The sequence below is a fragment of the Heliangelus exortis genome, chromosome 6 (assembly GCF_036169615.1).
Source record: "Heliangelus exortis chromosome 6, bHelExo1.hap1, whole genome shotgun sequence".
Lineage (NCBI taxonomy): Eukaryota > Metazoa > Chordata > Aves > Apodiformes > Trochilidae > Heliangelus > Heliangelus exortis.
Genome location: NC_092427.1, coordinates 22,935,334 through 22,950,017, shown reverse-complemented (window position 1 = coordinate 22,950,017; position 14,684 = coordinate 22,935,334). Strand labels below are relative to the sequence as shown.

At 41.0% G+C, this 14,684-nt stretch overlaps 1 protein-coding gene across 4 annotated transcripts in view; it reads left to right on the top strand.

Moving 5' to 3' along the window:
• Positions 1–5,653, top strand: part of ITPRID2 (ITPR interacting domain containing 2) — a 62,449-nt gene extending 56,796 nt beyond the window's left edge. For 2 of the 4 annotated variants that reach the window (XM_071747195.1, XM_071747194.1), the window contains exons 18-19: positions 3,777–3,892; positions 4,384–5,653. In XM_071747195.1, coding sequence (XP_071603296.1) covers positions 3,777–3,887 — 111 coding nt within the window. In that variant the 3' untranslated portion in view covers positions 3,888–3,892; positions 4,384–5,653. Of the gene's footprint in view, positions 1–3,776; positions 3,902–4,383 lie in introns of all 4 variants that reach the window. The other 2 variants (XM_071747193.1, XM_071747192.1) reach the window with 1 other exon arrangement.
• Positions 5,654–14,684: the final 9,031 nt, after the last annotated feature.

Below are 14,684 nucleotides of genomic sequence, written 5' to 3'. Positions count from 1 at the left end.
GGGTTGTAAGACTGAAAGAATCCACACTGAACTGAGTGGCTACTGTTCAATGATGAGTAGTCAGCAAATAGCTGAGCTTGACTCATTCTGTAAATGTTTGAGCACACAGAAAGAGAGATTGTCCCTCAGTTTAACTTCATTAGCAGCCTGTTTCAGCTCAGCTCTGATTCTCAGCTTGAGAAGTTTTGCAGGTCAGAGTGAAGATGCATTGGCTCTCAGCACATGGTAATTTTATTCAGAGCCAGGGTAAAGCTATTAAGTATTGGTCAGGAAACTCTTGTATTTCATAAAACAGAGCATAGATTGAAATGTCTCTTCTTAAAGAAGCCCTGTTTTTGACAAAGGAACTGAAGTTTTGTTGTCAACAGAAAGAATGCATTCTTGATGTATGTACTCACAATTTTTAAACCCTTACTTATTTCTTCCATTCTTTGTAGCTGTGTGACCTTGTGTTGGGGAACTAGAAGTCAGGCGGTGTTTCAGAATATGCCTGGGTGGGCATATTCTCATATGTGATGCATGTGAGCTTTGAGTAGCAACTATTTGCTGGCATGAAAAAAGCCCATGGTGTTAACTTTTATTGTTACTGGACTAACTCCCAGGGAAATGTATTCAACGATGTGAAATGTTAAAACACCAAAGGGGAGCCCTCTTATTTTGGTGAAAATACATCCTAACCTCCACAGGAGGTCACATGAATTACCTGGTGCTTGACTGGAAGGTCACAGTGTTGTTCTGTGTGCCACCAAGCCCTCTCAATCTGCTCTTCTGCAGGTTAAAAGACATGATAGTTTTAAAAGCTTTCTGCTGCAGATTTTGTTTTTGCTAACTGTTTTCCATTGTAAATGACATTTAATGAATTTATACATTCAGTAAATGTATGATTTTCCTGTCAACATCTGTTTAAGGGTCTTCATGGGACAAAGAGATAGTTGGATAGAGAATCTTCACTTTTTTCTTTTCCTTTCAAGTCTGTGTTAGCTCAGCACTGATCAGAAAAGACTGCTGGTTGTTCATACTTCCCTTGTGCAGTTGTTGGATTCCTCATTTTGCTCTCTGGGGCATAAAAACTCACTGGTTGCTGCTGTGAAGTGACTTCAGAAGAAAACAGACTAGAAAAGGATTATTTTCCTTATAGAAAATGTACCTCAGGTCAGGAGTGTGAGGACTGTGAAAGAATCACACCCATTTTCCCTCACTAGGTGAAGAACACATATCTCCTGAATTGCCACTGTGACACATTTCACCCTCAATCAATTCACTATTCAGCAGCAACATAATATTCTGTAATGTTAATTTTACATGGGGAGAAACATCACTGGTTTACTGTAGTAAGACAGGATGAATGTGGTACTGCCTTATTAGTGCAATATTGAATATTAGTGTATATGTACTGTAAATGAGTGGGTTCTCTCCCTTTTCAAATGATCAATTTTTCATTCAGCTGCTAAAAACACCAGTGGAGCATGCATTGATTGCATCTGTCTTTTGTACAGCAGGAGCCTTGGCAGCAGGCTGTGCCCTCTGCAGAGTAAATGGGAGGTGCAGCTTCCCCTTAATTGTTTGCAATGAAAAAGGCAAATATTAACCTTTGTCATGACACATACATGGGACTGAGCCACTGAGGAATCGATGCTGTGCTCACCACTTGGGAATGACCTTGATGAGTCTGGAAAGGAGGGAGGGAGCTGGGGCAGTGAAAAGAAGCAGCAGAGGGTGGCCTTGTTGCTGTCTGGGTGGGAAGGGGAGAGGCGGAGGTCCCAAGTGATCCAGGAGGGTCAAGTCAAAAGTTGTTGGAAGAGCTGAGACTAGAACAGGAGCTGCTTCCCTTCCAGTCTCCTCCTTGCCACAAGACTGTCTGTCATACTAGACCATTTACTTGCTAATTTGGGAAGCTTTTATCGGTTTATTTTGGCAAGTGATGTTTATTTTTGTCTCTCCAGTGAGGGAAGGACACAGAATGACTGTTTTATAGCATACTTGCAACCCCACCTCATGTGATGCTGGTGGAGGAGAGGAGAGGAGAGGAGCATGGGTTCTCTTAACACTGGTGACCTGCTGGACAGCCAGGGTGCTGTGTCACTGTGCCAAAGTTTCTAAATCCAAAGCCCTCACTGCACTGACAGCAGGCCTGAAGCTTTGTACCTCTGTGTGTCCTTCATCACAGACATCCTCAGGACTCACAGCCCTCGGTAAGCCAGGTCCTGTTACACACTGGCTTTTCTCCTGGCATTGAGCTAATCAGCAGACAACTCAACTGGAAATGTGTTCCCCAATATTACAGTCTGAATTTCTTCTTGGTGCAAAATAGTAATGAAAGATGGAACCTTGCTGCTAATGTTTTAGGGATTGTGTTGCTTGCCAGTGAGAACAAGGGATAAAAACCATGTTGCTAATACTGCTGCCACCCTTCTGACGTTGTTGCTTAATCTTTTTGACGCACTAGGAAAAGGAGAGACTTAGAAGAATAATTGCAAGATGATCCTTGAGATTATGAGAGGGCTATGCAAACATGGCAAGGACATTGGAAAGGCCAGGTTTGAGTAACACTATTCCCGTGGTATTGGTGGGGCATCAGAACATGAAGGGAGTTGTTACTGGCAAAAATGGGATTAGAAATTGGGGATATTTTTCTGTCATTAAGTCTCACATGCATTACTGCTACTCAGGCTGCTGAAAGCTACTTTGAAATAACACTGGACAGTACTTTAGTTAGTCTGAGATCAGTTATTAGTGCCAGGAAATTATTTGCCCTTTTCATAAGAGAAAGGTATTGTTTAACTGTGTTGATCAGTGCTTCTCTGAGAGACCCAGGTGGATGGGCACAGGCTCTTACCCCCCCCTGCACCCTCTCACCATCATCATCCCCCTCTGTTCTTGGAACTGCATCTGACTTGTTAGTGCTTTCCCAAGTGAATATCATTCAAAAATGAGTTGGTGCCAAAGATTTCTTGTACTTGTGAGCAGCCTGTCTTACTTCTCTTTGTTGTGCCCTGGTCCTTTTCCCCATAATATGCTGTTGTAGAACTGGGGTTTGGTTCCTATTCTCCTGTTGTTAGTTTTGTTCTAGCCTCAGCCATGCTCAGGTGCCTGCTAATAGTAACTCCTGGGTTTGCTTTGTCACATTTAATGGGTAAATGCTTTTTCACAATAATGTAAAAATAATCTTTGCTGGTATAGGTCATATCCCAGGGGCCAACTGATGAGCACCAGTTAAGTTCACAGTTAAGTTTGTCTTCGCTGCTGAAAGTATGTCGTTAGGATTTGTTACCTTTTGATTTGTATGAAAACAGCAGCTCATGTTCATAGGCTTGAACTTTTCCTACTGTGTAGTCCATTTGTGAGGCAGGTTGGTTCTGCCTTCCTTTTCAGCTGATCACTAATGTTAAAAAACGGTGTGTTTGGGGTACTTTTGATGCATACATCCTGAAATGACATTTTCAGAACTTTAGCATAATTTAAATGTATTTTTCCTTAACATAAAACCAGTAATCTAGTAACCCTGATATTACAGATATATTTACCATCAGGAAAACTCTTTGCTTTGCATTTATGTGGTTTGTGAGAACTTTAAAATTACTCAGTTATTCTTCCAAAAGAAACTCTCTTATATTCTTTCATTTGCTTGTTTTTTGTTTTTTTTTTTTTGAAAGTTGTCTTAATGGTATTGTACATTTTCATATGTCATTAATGTAAAACATATCTGTAATATCATTTAGTTTTATCTGTTGGTTATGTAACTTACTGACCTTAAAAACTTGGCTAATGCCTTTCAGATCAAGGAATCTATTGTTGGTGAAATAAGGCGAGAAATAGTAAGTGGATTATTAGCAGCTGTGTCTCCCCAAAGCAGATCTGCAACTGCAAAACCAGACACACAGCCATGAAACAGGTACTACAGGTAATCTTTGGCAAACAGCCACAATCATATTTGATTATTTTTGTCATATGAAATATAATAACAGATACTACAGGTAATCTTTGGCAAACACCCACAGTAATATTTGATTATTTTTGTCACATGAAATAGAATTGTTAACTTAAACCTTGATCTGTTTGCATTTTCCCCTTGAAACATGAAAATGGAAATTCATTAAATACACAGAGCACTGACAGTTCTAGATAGATTTGGAAAATCAGTCTGTTTTTAGTTTTGCCCATTCTGTTGTCAGCTTCCATGCGTTGGTCCTCATGGTGCTGGCAGGCTCTGTGATGACTCAGCATGTGAATGCATCATGCTAGAAGATGTCTGTAGTTTGCCTGCTTAGATATGAATATTCTCAAAATACAGGCTTAAGTATAACAAGAAATTGGGGATACTTGGGGATAATTGACTTGGGGATATCTAATTTATATATTTGTCTTGCTTTTGTTTTCTGTAAGGTTGGATGTAATCCGAAATGCTGTGGGATTCTGCTTTGGGTGGTGTACACTGTCAAAAGTGTCAAGTTATTTTTGCTTCGGAAGATGTTCAAGCTGCTGAGATATTGGCTACTGTACTCAACGCTTGGTTCTATGATGTGTACCTTTCCTTGAGTTCATCTGTAAAGACTCATACACTTTAACTAGTTCCTTAAACTTTCCTTAAAGCATCAGCAAATCTGTGGCTCTCTGAAAAGGTTTTGTATTTATTTGTGTGTCCCTGTTGTAAATTTTTATGTAGCTAATTTCTTTGTTTAATGATGCGTCATGAAACTTGAAGATTTCCAGAGGTAACCAATTTATAAATAGCACACATCTGTTCTGCCTAGCTTTTTTTTTTTTAAAAAAAAAAACACACAAAAAACCCCCCAAAACCAAAGCCACAACAACCCCTCCTCCCAAAACACTGACCTCTGTGAGGTGTTTATTGTGCAATATCTGATCCACTTTAAGAGCTTGAAACAACCAATAATGGTTTCCACTGCTGTTACTTAGTGCCACTTCAAAAGAAGGAAAAAATCCTGATGTAAAAATTACTATTAATTCTTGGGGCGGATACTATTAGCAGAGTGGTGTTATGATGTGAGGTTACTTAAAACTACTCAAAGTTCTGACACTGAAAGCCTTATCTTTGTGTAGAAGACAAACTTTTAATTCATTTTATTTGCTTCCTTACTGTTTGCCCATCCCTCTACAGAAAAGTGCCTTATATGAAGCACTTTTTTTTGGGTCTTTGTGTTGACTCCTCTCAGGCATACCAAGAGAAGTTATCTTCTGCTTCATATTAATCAAAATGCAATAGAAGTACTTCTCTTCTAAAAGCAATTAGGAATGCATGAATGACCTTGCTTGTATTATAGGGAAAGTGGAAAAAAAGTCTTTTCTCCTTCCCCATCACTCAGTGAATGTATTTTCCATTAGCCTGGTGAACATGTGTTTGTTCCAATGGAGTAAATTGGAAGTCATTGGGGGTTTATGTGGTCAAACAGACATCTAGTGGATATGTAATATCCTATTTTGCTGTGCTTGGAATCTCTTTGCTCCTTTGCCTTTTCCATCTACTAAAACTTCACACTATGTCAAGGTCTTTAATCAAGGATAGTTTCAAACATAACAATATTACATGAAAAAGGTTATAAGATTTTTAAATTGTGTTAGGAAGACACAAAAGGGCTGATCTCTTCTAAAAAGTGTATATTAAACCAATAAAATATTTATTTTGCCTATAAAATGTGTCAGCGATTTTCATTGTGCATGGCTTACACCTAAGTAAAATAAGTAACATAGATGTGATCAAATAGTACATAGAATGGAAAACAGGGAAGCTCAGGACTTGGGTTTCCAAATCTTTCAGATGTTCAGGGGACCCTATATGCTTAGGCAATGTGAGATAGAAATTTGAGAGAAATACTGGCACTTAAAAGCAAAGTCTTGTAGTTGTTTGCTCCTGTTTTGACTCAGTTCTTTGGTCTTAACCTGTCCTCAGAGTTTGTGCCTGTGAGAAGAGCCAAAGTTTTCATGAAAACTCATCCTACATGTTTAGAAGTTGAAAGCTGGCAATCTGTGTGAGATGACAAGCTGCAGTAGGCTTCTGCTTTCCTTTGCATCTTGCATGAGTACACGGTTCCATTCCAGAATGCTACTGTAGAGTAACCAGCCAGTCCTGAGTGCCTGCAACCTTCCTTCACAAATGTGCAAACCCCAAACCTACTCCAATAATCACAGCAGCAGATGCTCTCCTTGTTTCCCAGCCAGATTAATAGGAATACTCGAGCATAACATAGGTCTTGCGCCTGTGTACCACTCAAACTGGCATTCCAAGAAAGGTGACAAGGATGGATCTCGTGGAGCAATGCAGGAAAGCAGTTCAGGAGCCAGCAGCCATCAAGCAGCAGCTGCCAGCAGCATCCTCCACAGGTGCAGCAGCCTGGCATTGGTGAGAAAAGCCTCTCTTTGGTGAGACAAGTCCCATGCTGGTAATGTCCTAGAGTGTCTGGGGTGCTTCATTTTGTAGGCTGTAGTAACATTTGATATCAGCAACATAGTGTGTAATATTTAATATATCCTGAGAAATAAAAAAGAGTGTAAATTTTTCATCCAGCTGATGGATGGCAGATTTGTGAGGTTCTGGCATAGTTTAAAATGAAGACATTTCAAAATGACATTTCTAAAAGCTGTGCTGAAATGAATGGATATACAAGCACGTGTTTTTCAAAAATCCCTGTAAGAGATTTTTGCCATTCTTAAAGACATTCACAGCTAATATTTTCTGAGTGACATTTATCTAGATATAATGTTGTCTATAAACTAATGTTCTTAAAAAAATTGCATACTTTCATGTAAGGTAAGCTGAGCTGTTATCGACCCCTATTGACAATTGAGCCTTGGGCACAGCTGCCATTGGTATTGGACAGGTGCCTAACCTGGCTGGCTTGCCCTTTATTAATGGCAGTTCAGCTGTAATGATTTTCTGAGCATGGACAGTTTTGCTCTTGTTTAATGACTGTAACTGCTACTTTCCTTACAGATTAATGCTGTCTTTTTTTTCTGCCAGCCTGTAATTTGATACGAATTCTATGCAGATTAAAACTGCTTTATTAGTGGCTGATGAATATTGTTCAATCAAATTTGCTGTGAATAAAGCTGGCAGTAATGCCAGAGGTATTTTGCAGGCTTTTCTAAACTTCACTGTGATAGTGGTCTTTTTGGCTGCCAGTTAGCTGCAGGAATATAAAGCCAAGGGCTGTATTTTGGAAACCCTAATAGCTGGTGGTTTTCTGTAGGGACAGAACAGCTACATCCCTGTTGATAGCAAAACAGGGTGGTCCAGCCTGCTGCCTATGGCAGAGCTCTAACGAGGCAGAGGTTTGGGGCCCTAGTACTTGGCAGTCCTTTGTTTATTTTTAAGATGAATAAAAGCATGTTTCTAGCCCCTGTTGTTGCAGGAAAATGCTACCAAAAATGACCTCAGCTGAAATGTGGAGACATCTCAGCACTTGACAGATGGAGGCAGTAGCTGGAAGGACGGGAGCAGTCCCTGAGCTGCTTGGGTTGGTGCTGCCATGCCTGTGAGGGGCACAGTGTGGGAAACCTGAAAATGAAAGGATGGAGGATGGCCACGGATCCAGCTGTGTGCCCAGGGGTAAGCAGGAGGAGAGGGTCCTGCTCCTGGTAGTTTCTGGGATGCTGTTTGAAGAGAGGACTTAAACTAGCCCTGCCCTTAATGAAGAAACTGAGACTTACAGCTCTTTCAGCCACTTATGCTGACCGTGACCTTCCAGAGAGAAAGTTGCCCTGCATCTTCTGCTTTCTCCAAAACTGGGTGTGCAAGCTCTTGGCAGCCTGCTTTTAGATGGTAGGTGATGCCCTAGAAGCTTTAATCTGTGCATTTCCTAAGGATTGGTTTACTCTGATAGCTCTTTTCAGAGTAGAATATAAAGCCTTGCTGATACCATCCGGCCACTGGTGCTCAGCAGTGTTACTCTACTGGGTCCTGAAGGGCAGCCTGTGTACTGCTGACCAAAAAGCTTACACCTGAATACCACAGATGAATCTGTTGCACTGAAACTTGCCACAGGAACATGCTGATTAGGGACAAGGGCCCAGTTTGGAAATTGGAGTAGTTCAAGCCGTAACTGGCAGTGTAAAACAAATTCATACCTAAATTACTGGAAAATTTTCTCTTTTGAAGGGCTTTTGTTTACTAGGGAACAAACAAAATTCTGAAACTTGAATAATGTAATAAATGTAATAAAAAAGAATTGTTGGTTATATGGCTTCAGACAATTTAAAAAGAAAAAAACCAAAAGCACGTGGTAATTCCAAATAGCTTGTATATCAGGCAAATCTGCATAGATGCTTGCTAAGTGATGGTGAATTTTTTTTTTTTTGTTTTCTTTCTCTTTTTTTGGCAGGGTTAAAGAGGAAAGCCTGGACAACAGTTAATCAATTATATGATGGCAATGGGAAGGCAGCACAAGGAAAAGCAAGGTTTGCTTCAGTGAGTGAGTAGCTTCTGCTTGATCTGAAATCTTTGGTATAGACACCTGGTTTCACAGGTATTTCTAAATTTGTGAGTCTTTGTATAATACTGTTGAAGTTTAATATTTTTTTGTTTTGTTTTCCATTGGTTATTTGCTACAATACTTTAGGGAGCTTCAGAGTCAATTTTTTTAAAAAAACATGTCCTAGAATAACAGAATGGTAAGTTCTGGAAGTTACCTCTGGAGATGACTAATCCAGCCCCACTGCTAAAGCAGTTTTACCTAGAGCAGGTTGCACAGTATTGTGTCCAGCTGGGTCTCTGCCAGAGAAGCAGACCCCACAACCTCTCTGAGCAGCCTGTTCCAGTGTTGTGTTGTCACTCTCAAAGAAAAGAAGCTTCTAGTAATTATCAGATGGAACTTGCCTTGTTCCATCTGATGGAACAAGTTTGTGCCCACTGCCCCTTGTCCTATCAGTAGGCACCCCTGAAAAGGGTCTGGCCCCATCCTCTTGACACCCACCCTTTTGGTCTTCATAAGCATTAATAAGATTTCCCCTCAATCTTCTCCAGGCTAAACAAGCCCAGATCTCTCAGCCTTTCCTCATAAGAGAGATGCTTTAGTCCTGTAATCTTTACAGCCCTCTATTGGACTCTCTCCAGAAGCTCTTTGTCTTCCATGAACTGGATAGCCTAGAATTTGACATAGTACTCCAGATGTGGCCTGCTAGGACAGAGCAGAGAGGCAGGATAATCTCCCTTGACCTGGTGGCCATGTCCATAAACATCTATAAAAATATTTCTGCTTAGGTTTGTGTGTTCAAATTTACTTTCATATTTTTTTTTAACTCTCATAAAGACAGAGGAAGTTATTTTGAAGGGCAATGTCCTGTACTAAAGATTGAACAATGCAGTTTTTAAATATGTACTTAGTAAATTGGGTGTTGTTATTACTGGGGGTGTGATGCAAGAAGATGTACATCTAGGCATATTTTTGCACTGGTATAAATGATGGAAAAAAAGCTTAGCAAAGAGGTTGATTATTCTTAAGTACAAGGAGCTTAGTATCACAGGCTCGTGAAATGTTTGGAACTTTGTTGCAGTTAGCAATGTAAAAGCAGCCAACAGCAGATGAAACCAGAAGTCCAGCCTCTTCAGTATCTTCACCACACAGTGGCCAACAGCAAAAGCTGCTCTTATGCAAGAGCATAGGTCAAGAGGAGCACTGAGATAATATTTTCCCTCCTGCTCTTAGTGGGAAGTAGCTCTGAAATTTCCTGGCCAGCAGTAGAATCCTTGATGGATTTCTTTGCCATGAATGTATCTAATTGCTTTTCTAGCTCATGTAAAATTTTGGTGTACACAGCGTCCTGTGGCAATGAATTCTGCACTTTAAGTGCAGCCTGCCCGGAGAAGATTTTTTGTTTGAACCAATTCTTGAATAATTTTACATGATGCTTTGTAGCTCTGCTGCTGCCTTCCGGCCCCATAGGGCTGCAGAGAGAGCACAGCCCCAGTTGGGCTTGCCCTTGCAAATTCTAGCATGAGTTCCTGCTGTGATACTTCCCTAAAACCAGTACTAAAATTCTGGTTTCAGCACTACTGAACGTAGTACATATTAGATGTGGATCTTCAGGGACTTACTTAAGAGAGTACAGTGGAGGGCTGTGACGATGATTAAGAGCCTGGAATACCTGCCTTTATGGAGAAAGGTTGGGGTGTGGGGCTTTTCAGTATGGAAAGAAGACTGAGAAGGGATCTAATTAATGTGTATAGATATATGAGGGCTGGGTGCCAAGAAGGAAGGGACAACCTCTTCCTACTTGTGCCCTGTGATAAGATGAGGGGCAATGTATTCAAGACAGAGCACAGAAAGTTCCACCTCAACATGAGGGAGGGTTACAGAGCCCTGGAAGGGGCTCCCTGGAGAGGCCGTGGAGTCATCTTCTCTGGAGACTTTAGGGACCCATGTGGATGCATTTCTGAGTGACCTGCCCTAGTTTTGTCCCTGCTTTGGCAAGGGGATTTGACTCAATGATCATCAGAGGTCCCTTCCAACCCCTGACATTCTGTGATTCTGTGATCTTTTGACTTTATGACCAGATTATGTCCCGTCAATCCATCTTATTTCTTATGCTTTGGAGGTGTGTCTTCTATGGATGGTAATGGATAGCACCTACCAGTAAATGTCTGTAGGTTTCTTCATAGTCTGGAGAGCTGCAAGTCCCAGAAGAAGAAACCTACCAGTAAATGTCTGTAGGTTTCTTCATAGTCTGGAGAGCTGCAAGTCCCAGAAGAAGACTTGAATAGACAGTCCAATAAAGGCAACTTTAAAGTGATAACTATTAAAGTTATACTGCTAAGGAATTATTATTTCAGCTAAAGAGATCATCTAAATAGAAATAGCTGTGTATTTACTTATCTAGGCTTTATGAATCCATGTATGTAGTTATTACACAAGCATGTCCAGTACACAAGCAGCCCCTGGGAGAAGGACTTGGGTGTGATAGTGGACCAGAAGCTTAACATGAGCCATCAAGGTGCACTTGCAGTCCAGAAAGCCAACTGGGTCCTGGGCTTCATCAAAAAGCCGCCTAGCCAGCCAGTCAAGGGAGGGGATTCTTCCCCTCTACTCTACTCTTGTGAGACCCCACCTTGAGTACTGTGTCCAGTTCTGGAGTCCCCAGCCTAAGAAGGACGAGACACAAAAATGATCAGAGGGCTGGAACACCTCTCTTGTGAAGACAGGCTGAGGAATTTGGGGTTGTTCAGCCTAGAGAAGAGGAGGCTCCAAGGTGACCTTGAGTGGCTTTCCAGTACCTGAAGGGACCTACAAGAAAGTGGGGAAGGACTTATTGCACAGGTATGTAACAAGAAAACATGGGACAATGGTTTTAAACTTCAAGAGGGGAAGACTCAGATTAGATATTGGGAGGACATTCTTTACTATGAGGGTTGTGAGACACTGTAGCAGACTGGCTAGGGAAGTTGTGAATGTCCCCTCCATGGAAAAGTTCAAGCCCAGGTGTGGATGGGGCTTTGAATAACCTGATGGAGTGAGTGGTGTCCTGCCCATGGCAGGAGGATTGGATCTAGATGATCTTGAATGTCCCTTCCAACCATAGCCACTCTGTGATTCTGTCCAAGCCTGCTTGTTTAATGGACAAGCAATGACAATGGAAGTTTGGGTTAGGCTGTCACAAAGCCAACAATGATGAATATCTCATCTACTGCTGCTGCTCAAGAAGCCTTTCTGTTCTTCTTGAGCTGCCTGTGGCAACACTTCTCATGAGAAAGACATGATATGCTCTATGTTCTCCCACCCTTGCAGATTTTAAATTCTTCACATTTTCTGCATATAAATAGCAAACTTTGTTTCCAGTGGTTGTGTGGGAGCCACCCTGATTGCTCTGCCTGTGTTTAGCTATTCTGAAAGGAAACTTTCAGGGTCATTTTTAATATGCCATTGTTTATTTTAGGAAGGCTTGCATATATTTTTATGATCAATGCCCATTGTAGTGCCCCAAGATGAAAATCTCTTCATGAAAGAGGTATAGTGGGCACAGCAAAGACCGTGTAAAGCAGACATGATCAACATCAAGAGCTGTGAAAGCCATGCCTCTGTATGGACAAAGGCAGAGTAAAAAAATATTTGTCAGCTTGTTATAAAAGTACAGAAGGAAGGGCCCTGGTAAAGTTCCCTTTGGCTGTAGCAGAAAGGCAGTGGGCAGCAGCTGAAAAACCTTGGGCTCTGCAGTGTTTCTTCCACTGGGGCTGCCCAGCGGTGTGTTGAGGAGATGCAGGTATGGGGAGAGGCCAGGGAAAACACAGATCAACACAGCTTTGCAAAGGTTTTCACGTATCAGTGGCTACAATGGAGATTAAAGTTGTGTTCTAAGAGACACACTGGAGGGGTGTCTCTTCTTTGCCCTGGGAAGGTACCCTGGTGGACCAGGGAACTTTTAATGAATTCTTCCGTGCATCTGCCCTGGTGAAATTAGGAGCCAAAACAGGTTGGCTTTACAAACAGCTCCGTGTCTCTCTCCTCTCCTTTCAAGCTGATGTTGCAGTAGTTCCTGACAGAGAAGCTGAGGGCAGTCACAGCCAAAAGAGCAATTGTGTAAGAGTGCAGGACAGGGGCCCTTGAATTCTTTTTTCAGCAGTCTCTGTCTTTGGCTGGGAAATCCCCTAACACAACAGGAAAAATACTTCAAGCAGGAACTGTGCTATGAGTACTCCACAGTAGGATATATTAAAAAGCAGTGCTTCATACCAGAACCTCCTGAATGACATAAGAAGGAAAGATCTTAGTTATTATTATTTTTTCTTCCATGATAGTTTTAGCTGAATCATGAAGGAATTTGAAACATTGTGGGGAGTGCACTAAAAATGGAAGATGAGCTAAAAGGATCTGGCAGTACTTAAATGCATTTCAGCTCTTCCCTAGGCTATGATGCAGTCTATAGGAAATGCAAGCACACTTTGCCTGGAGACATGTAATGCTGCTGATTAGGTGTAAGAGTGAGCTGATGTAGTAATCCTGAAATGCTATATCTGAGTGTGCTCTGAAATATGCCTCTTATAGTGATTTAAAAATACTTTTATTGTTATAGTACTTATAAAGATTGCTGGGCAGCCAACTCCAAATAGGCACAGGGAAGGAAGAGAAGAGAAGAGAGAAGAGAAAGGAGAGGAGAGGACCTCCAAATCCCATCTTCAATGGACCTCTCTGTGAGGCATAGCAGCTCCATTAAGGATTTGTCCCTGTGTCTTGTCCTCTCCTGTTATCTGTCTCTGTTCTGAACCTGCCAAGAAGTGGCTTTTTTGGCTTGTTTTTTCAAATAATTTTTGAGCTTTTTTCTCAGATAATATTGCTAGCAATGAGTCCAAGATGTGATTCCTTTAGACCGTAATGTCCAGCAAACTAGAGCTGAAATACCTCTACAATCCTTTGAGCATTTAATGTTTCCATATTTTTTCAGGTAGTTTTTTTCAACTGACTTTATCTTCAACATAAGACATTTTAAACCTTTGTAATGTGAATTATAGTTCCTGTAATACAGTAACATACAGTGTAATTCTGGCACAATTTAATACATGAAGTTTCATATACAACTGTAAAACATACTTTATGGCATAGAGGAACCTGATATTTAAAATATACTGTTTATTAATATATAATAACAAAGTGGATGGAAAACATTTTTCTCATATTATCCAGGACTAAGAGAACAAAAATTATTTTCTTTCAAGTATGAAAATTTATCTGAGAAAAGCAAGAACTTCAGATCGCAGTGGATGCTCTCCCCTGGGTGTATCCTTGTCTGTCTCTGCTGTGTCTGAGGCTGTCATTGAAGTTAATGGCATGTCTGTTTGTGAAGGACTTGTGAAACTGGATAATTACACTGTCCTGAAAACAACTCTCATGTTGTCCTTAGTGAAAGCAGCATGTGTCTCTTACTTTAGTAACTTAGCTTCAGTTGCACCAGGAGAACTGCTGAAATTGCACTCTGGATCTGATTGTCTGTGGAAGTCCATAAAGCAAATTAGTATTTGGCCTTGTAGGAATAGTGAAGGCTTGAAAATTATCATATGAAACACTGAACCATATGAATCACTATCCTATGTGGGTTTTTTTGTTCGATTTGGTAAAGGAAACTGAGCATTTAGCATGGAAAATACTCAGGACTCAGCCATAAAGGGCCCAGGATAACCTGATCTTGGGCTCTGCTTTGAGCAGCAGGTAGGACCAGATATCTCCAGAAGTTGCCTGGTTCTATAATTCTAAGTCAATGCCACCTAAAGTATCACAATCCAACAAGAAAATTGCTGGCTACTAGCTATCAGCTGGAAACCACTATGGTACATTAGTTTTGATTTGGGTGAGGAGGAAAATTTCAGCCCTTGCTGAGAGTTCCTTTTGGTCTTGGCACCTTTAGATTTTTGTGTATTCTCACCTCCTGAGCTTTATCAGGCTCTTCATAAACCAACTAGTGTGTTTGCCTCTGCTCAGAAATACCCTGGTATTCTCATAATGTGTTAACAGTTTTATTTCTATAAATCAAAGCCAAACATATATTCCATCCCTGACTTGCTGGTTTGTTTGGCTGTGCTTGGCCTATGGATTTTTCCTAACAATTATTCCCTCTTCCTTCCCCTACCTCGAATAAACACTGTATTCCACTTAACTAGGATAGGGTGAAATGCCCTTGGATGAGTCCATCATGGTAGCTGGCTGAAATGTGGGTGTTGTCAGTGTCTGAACTCACGTGAGATGGAG